Here is a 7462-nt window from a genome sequence, read left to right as displayed (position 1 = left end):
AAATGTTCACGGAGGACTGGTAGTCATATCTACTCGTGTAAGTAAGGCAATAATTAGTAATAAGGATAATTATGTTGTAACTTTTGAACTTACGGCTACCAGTGATGATAATTATATGGGGTGGATTTTTGTAGCCCTTCTCAGCCACAAATGCTTATTTTGAAGTTCTCTGCTGAAAAAATAATGAGACGTGAGCTTTTTAAGATCAAGAAAGTTTTGTTATTTTATAAATGGTTTTAGTTTCAATTTACCTATATTATGCCAATTTTTCTGTGAAATGTAGCAACATATTTTGCATTGCTTGCTTGCATCATTTATCTTTTTGTCTGAATTTAATAAGCTACTTGGTCTATAAATGCTATTCAGTCTGGGAAAGAAATTAATAATTATTTAATTAAAATCATCCAACAACATTTAATATTTTCTTTATTTCCTAACATTTCTGGCCGTTGTGAAACCGATCGATTGGTGCAACATCCATCAGATATGGCATAAGTCTCCCCGTCTTTATGTGGTATATAATAGAAAAATCAACTTTTTATTTGTATTTTTGTACTTCTTTAATATTATCTTGACATGAGAAGTGAGTGATTTTCATCGCTTTCTAAATTGCGATGATTTTTGTTCCTACAATAAATCGATTGCACAATGGCCACAAATTTTCTGAAATAGTTAAGATTTTTTTATTCGACTGGATCATCAACGTTCAAATTAACATTCCGGAATGTAAAATTTTCAAGAATCGTTCAGGGGTGTTTAACCTTTTTCAAAGTGAAAGTTAGACATAACAAAACCTATGAATATCTAGTTGCTATCAGAAAACCACAATTTAATCTCAAACACTAATCTTTTGAAATTTTCATTTATCTTTAATTACTAATAATCTTTACCTGCGTCACGTACAATTAATTATGTTTGTTTACACGTGGGAAAAAAATAATCATATTTCGAGATCTTCTTAAATTTTATAGATTGGGATTGTGATAGTAAAAAAAAATACTTTTATCTAAAATCATATTGTAATTTATTTAGGACCTAATTATTGTAACTATAAAAGTGCTTATCTTCATTTGCGTAGGTAATAGAGATCTATACTAATCTATACTTATAATAAATCTGTAGAGAGGTCAATTCTGTACATGAAATATATTTTGAAAATAACTATCAGGGGGTGATTAGTGATCGATACTGATGCCAAAAATGCAATCAGTAAAATTTTTGTCTGTCTGTCTGTCTGTCTGTCTGTCTGTCTGTCTGTCTGTCTGTATGTTCCTTATAGAAACAAAAACTACTCGACGGATTTTAACGAAACTTGGTACAATTATTCTTCATACTCCTGGGCAGGTTATAGGATACTTAAGAATTCCCACGGGAATGGGAATTAGCGGGAAAATCCTTTTGTATGAAAAATCTAAACCGCTTAAGTTAGACGCTTGAAATTTGACATGTAGGTACCTTAGTAAACTAAAAGCTTAGTTACAACAGGATATTGAAAAATTCCCACGGCAACGGGAGTTAGCGAAAAAAAAACATATGTATGAAAAAATCTAAACCACGTAAGATAGACGCTTCAAATTTGGCATGCAGGTAACTTAGTAAACTTAAAGCTTAGTTACAACAGGATATTGCAAAATTCCCACGGGAACGGGAGTTAGCGGGAAAAAACATTTGTATGAAAAAATCTAAACCGCGTAATATAGACGCTTTAAATTTGGCATGTAGGTACCTTAGTAAACTTGAAGCTTAGTTACAACAGGATATTGTAAAATTTCCACGGGAACGGGAGTTAGCGGGAAGAAAAATTGTATGAAAAATCTAAACCGCGTAAGATAGATGAAGGGGGTAAAACGGGATCCACGCGTACGAAGTCGCGGGCGGCCGCTAGTATACTAATAATATTAAAAAGCTGAAAAGTTTACTTGTTTGTTTACTTGAACGCGCTAATCTCCGGAACTACTGGTCCGATTTGAATAATTATTTCAGTGTTAGATAGCCCATTTATCGCGGAAGGCTATAGGCTGTACAACATCACGCTACGATCAATAGGAGTAGAGCAATAATGAAAAATGTTGCGAAAACGGGTTTTCACGCGTACGAAGTCGCGGGCACAATTACTATTCTATGATAAAACTGATATTAGGAATTAAACAACTGGATTTTGGTACACTATGTATGATCGTTCTTGATTTTATGTAAAAAATCAGATAAAAAAATAAGATCGAATAAAAAAACCTGGTTTTATGTAAAAGCGCTTTTTAAAAGCTATTTGCAAAAATAAATGAGTTTTATGATACATAAATGAAACTGGCAAGTGCAATTAAATTAAGGTTATAATTATTGGCACACAAATCAGTTCAACGTCTGTTTTTGTATAACGTATGTACCATCGGCAACAGTGATAACTATCCATTGCCTGTCATGTCGTCTTGTTCTATCGCAAAGAATCGCCATTTGATGAGAGCGAGAGCAAAAACGGAGATGGATAGTTAACAGTGTGGCCGTGTATACCTCGCCGTTTGCCAAAATTGGCTAACTATATAGAATAAAATGGATTGAACCTGCGACCGAAGTCGTTCGCAAACAACTGGGGCGGATGGCTGTCAATTGAGTTTTGGATCTATCACCCATCACGGTGCAGTCATGTTGTCCCCTCTGGTTGGGCCAACCTGTAGGCCTAAGATGTGCGCTGCGACAAGCGGTTATCACGCTATTTTATCGATTTTGTCCATACATTTTGACGTCGATAAAAGTTATCACGGCGCGCATCTTAGGCCTACAGGGCAGACAACAGCACTGCACCATCATCACACACATACACCAAGGGACAAAATAAAACAATCGGGTGTAAGATAATTTCATAAATTTTTCAGGTTGTTCCAAAAAGTTATAAAATCTTATACTCATAACAGCCTCTCTTTGGTCATTTAACTTTTGGCCGTCAATCACTGTAAAAATTGATTTGCTTGCTACTTTTAAAGCAAATCAAGTTGATTTCTTAGCACGTAACGCAATCTTATCTTTTAATTTTTATACATAATAAATAACAAACTTAATTAGTGCCGCAAACTTTATAAACATTTTTTTGTACGTTTTGTGAATTGTCATAGAAATAACATGAAATTAGCCATGAAAAATATTATTTTGGTCTTATATCACAGACTAAAAATTATTATAGTATAAAAATAAATTCTATAAAAAGTAATTTATAAAAGATAACACCTGGACTTAAAATAATATATCCTCTTTTCATCGTAAGTGATAATTAGAATTAGTTAGATTTTCTGGTCTTCATTCGTATCCAGTGTCCTCCCTTCAGGCGAAGGTTGAAGGTGTCTCTGGCCAACTCGGCAGGAATGCAGGTCTTGGCTGCTGGAGACAACTCCACGTGGAGGAGCAGCTGGTACAGCATCACCTTCACCTCGCACAGCGCGAATCTTGAACCTGGACAAAGAATATAATGATGGTTATAATATACCCGAGAAAATCGAATGTACTCTAGTTTTTACTGTTTTGTACGGTTAAAGATGGGTGGTGCAACCACCCTTAGGGTTGGTTGCACCACCTAATTTTGACGGTAACTATGATTTTTGTATGGAGTTTGACAGATTTTTGACGTTTGTTACAGTTAAAGTAAGATGGTGCAACCCAGCCTTAGTGTTTTAATATTAACAATCAAAACATTATCGCAAGATAATATCGTAGTATCTTTATGGCGTTGTTGAAGTTGTGCATCTAGATAAAATGACAATAATAAACAATGACAATCAATTTCTACTTATTAGGTAGGTAATGTTACTTGAAGATTCGAGTGTTGATAATTTTATTTTATCAACAACGGAGAAGTTTTTGACAAAGAAAGTATGATCAGGCCGAAGATGGAAGCAAGATTCACCCGGAATCCTAAATATTTCCGTAACTTACCAATGCAATTTCTAGGTCCAAGTCCAAAAGGCATGTACGTGAATGGTTGGATTTTGTGCTTGTTTTCTTCAGAGAAACGTTCAGGATCAAACTTGTTGGGGTTCGGGAAGAACTCAGGGTCCCGGTGGAAAGCCCATATCGGGATGGCGAAGGCTTCACCTTTGCGAATCTAGAAACGTAAAAGTGATGTTGGATGGAAAATCTTCTTTTTTTTACTACATTATTTGTATAAGACCATAATGGCAAATGAAGTCGGTTAAAAAGAGGGAGAGTCATTTTATGTATGATCTTTGGAACTAAGACAAGAACAGCAATACTATCTAAAACAAAACTCACGTAATAATCTTCGGTAGCTTTGCTATTGGGTTTTCCGAGATTATAATCCTTGATGCACATTCTGTCTGTAGCAATGGCTGGCGGCCAAAGACGCAGCACCTCTGAAATAAGAATTATTGAAATCCAATACCTATTTGTATGAAAAATATATGTATTTCTAGATGAAGTTATTTTACCACCTTACCTGACACCACCATGTCCATATACGGCATATTTTGAATGGAGTTATAGTCGAATTTGCCATTGTTCCTTGCGTCATTCTCCCTGATCTCTTCAACCAGTTTGTCCTGCACGTCAGGGTTGACAGCCAATTCGTGCAGGGCGAACGACATGGCCGAAGAAACCGTTTCAAAACCAGCCACGAAGAATAGGATGGCTTGGGCGATCAGGTCTTCATCAGTCCATGCTACAATTTAAAAGAACAGTGAATGATTCAAGAAAATGAATTAACAAAGAAATATGATTACTTGGAAAGTATTTTATAGATATAAGCATCTTACTTTTATTGATCGTTTTCTTTCCAATGGAAGATTCTTCAACAGTCGCAAATCCTGCATCAGCGTCTTGCGCCTTTTCATCGTGCACAAGTTTTCCTGGAATTTATTATCCAATATTATCATCACTATGCTATCACGGTCGGTTTTATTGGAACGATTTCAAGTTAAAATTATATGCTACATTGTTTTTCATTCATAGTAGGTCATTATGTACCTTTCTTAGCTTCCATCAAAAGGTGTATCATGTCAGGTCTGATGATGTTACGCTGCTGGCGGTCCAGCATGGTACCTAATACCAAATTCTTGAAGAAACTTCCAGTTTTTTCCGAAAACAATTTTAATTTCAGTTTCTGAAACGAAGAATTTTGATAAATTATAACAACTACCTGCTTATCAGAAAAACTTTGATAAAAAATCAGATTATCAGGTTAATTCGTTTCGAGTTCTTCTGTTTTCGAGAAATTCATTTTATTACTTAGTGAGTGTATGAATTGTGTAACTCACTTCAGACACTTTGGGCACGCTGATCATAATGAAGAGTAAGAAGATTTGAATAATGCTAAAGTTGGCAGCCACTTTTCCCATGGTGTAGAACTCGTTGTTCTCATCTTTCATCGAATTCACTTTCAAGCCAAAGGCACACGAAGCGATGACGTCATTGGCGTAGCGAGTCGTCAAGTCCTTGCAGTCGATGTCGATATAACCTTCTGCAGAACATTTTTTGACTTCAGTAAACCAATTATAATAATAAATTTTTCTATCCATTTTACTAATTAAATAATTAGCTAACCTTTGGTTTCCTCAATTTTTTTCTGCAGGGAGTCTATCATCTGGTCTCCTACTTCTACCATGAAGGGCACCATAAGACGCATCTTTGAGCTGGTGAATGCTGGACTGAGGGTAGAGCGCATGTCCTTCCATTCTTGACCTTGAAATGAATTCCAATTTTGAAATAAGTTAATTATACCATTGTATTGATATTGCTAATTGTGATTAGTATTTGTATAATTAGTTAATTTACCTTTCAGTGAAAAAAGATTTCTTCCAAAGAAAGGATCTGTCTTCTCATTGACAAGAGAGCGGTGGTCGAGAAAATATTCGAAGTCTTTGACCGTGACCTTTTTCAGAAGCTCGATGTCTCGGATCATCACCGCGGGGTTCATGAATTCGTACCTTCCTACAAATCTGTAACAAAACATATCTTTTATTTACTAGGAACAAATTATGGCCATCTGTTTTTTTTCCCTTTTTGAGCAAGAAAACTTTTACTTACCGTTCTTCAGGAAAAGCCTGGTACAGATCTGTGACAGCATCAGCGAAATGTTCGTATCTGAACAGCAGTTTCGCCATGTTGCCGAACAAGGGGATCGGCTTGAAGTGCTTGACGCCACTTTTAGTGAACTTCGAGAATACATGTCTGCAGTACAGCCATACGGCTGCTATTATTACAGCTATCCAGATGTAGAGAAGCATGTTCTGGGAAATTAAATACAAATAAATTGATTTACAATTGAATAAAAATACGAGATAATCTAAATAAAAACTTTAACATTTATCTTTTTTCCAGTTCATGTTCATAAGCTTACTTCCTGAAGTTATATCACGTCTAGTCGTAGGTATAATATGACCGCAGTACAGTCAGTTGGTAAGTTCCTAGTTCCCGACTTGAGATTAGTTTGTCCCCGTAATTGGCTAGGGTATGTCACTTTGAACTGATTAGCAGATTGATGGAGACAGAAAGCGTTAATTTACGTGGCTATAATCTAAACTAGAGCTAGTTTGCTCAGATTATTTTATATGAAAGTACTAACGCCTTGTTCATGACATGATGATGATGTTTTTTAGTCGTACGAGTTGAATTCAGTGATTGTTTCCTATTTTTTCGTTTACTTCTTTCATAGTACTACATTTTGCCTCGTGTATTGATCCCAACAATGACCCCTCTCGTTCCTGTCCGTAGCAAGATAAACGGTTTTCTTTCATCTTGTCATAGGCCCTCTTTGTACACGCTACTATACAATCAAATTGAAGTACTCTTTTCCTCTTGTAACAAATAAATAGGCTATTACATCATTTCAAAAACATCCTGTTTATTAAAACTTAAGAAGGTGGAAAAGGATAAATCGGCTAATAAAATAATGCCCATTTCCACCTTACTTTCCTGATATTATTGTTTCTGTATCAATTTCCCCCTGATAATCGCAAATAACCTTCTTTCAACTAATGATTATTGTATCGAAATTGTATGACTTGTTTTGGAGTTTTTTGTAGCATCATTTCAAAACACCGTTTTTCACCAATAAATAACGCTTTTCAGATACAAATGCCTGTTTGCCTACGCCCACAAGGCCGTGGGACATTGTGTATCTACATTATTGATTTAGGACGATTCTAGAATAATTAGCAATCCAAATACAAGCCTAAACCACATGAAACATTTGAATAAATCCGACAATACATTGATCAATGTTGTGAACAAACATATTAATGCTCACCCACACACACGATAGATCGTGACACAATATTCGATAAATTGATAAAACCAATTTTTCGTAACACGACCGACGACTCTAGCGGTCGCGCACCTACTGTGCTTGCGCCGCGAAATACTACAAACCGGTATAATATTATGTTGACATGTGTCTTAGCTTGTTGATATTAATACTTACTACATTATTTCACAATATTACAAGCATAAGGAGAGCCGA

The 7462-nt window shown here is 35.6% G+C and overlaps 1 protein-coding gene across 1 annotated transcript; it reads right to left on the bottom strand.

Moving 5' to 3' along the window:
- Nucleotides 1–2843: 2843 nt before the first annotated feature.
- Nucleotides 2844–7358, bottom strand: LOC114353078 (cytochrome P450 9e2-like). Its single transcript, XM_028304899.1, has 11 exons — nucleotides 7250–7358; nucleotides 6028–6230; nucleotides 5776–5939; nucleotides 5545–5682; nucleotides 5259–5461; nucleotides 4969–5104; nucleotides 4758–4850; nucleotides 4442–4663; nucleotides 4258–4358; nucleotides 3922–4090; nucleotides 2844–3441 (listed from the first exon to the last, which is right to left on the bottom strand). The coding sequence occupies exons 2-11, from the start codon at nucleotides 6225–6227 to the stop codon at nucleotides 3269–3271; spliced, it is 1599 nt and encodes a 532-aa protein (XP_028160700.1). The 5' UTR covers nucleotides 6228–6230; nucleotides 7250–7358; the 3' UTR covers nucleotides 2844–3268.
- Between the last annotated feature and the right edge of the window lie 104 nt (nucleotides 7359–7462).

The sequence above is a fragment of the Ostrinia furnacalis genome, unplaced genomic scaffold, assembly GCF_004193835.3.
Source record: "Ostrinia furnacalis isolate ACB-3 unplaced genomic scaffold, ASM419383v2 OfSCF1605, whole genome shotgun sequence".
NCBI classification, from domain to species: Eukaryota; Metazoa; Arthropoda; class Insecta; order Lepidoptera; family Crambidae; genus Ostrinia; species Ostrinia furnacalis.
The sequence above is the reverse complement of the archived record's forward strand: the minus strand, read 5'-3'. Positions and strand labels throughout refer to the sequence as shown.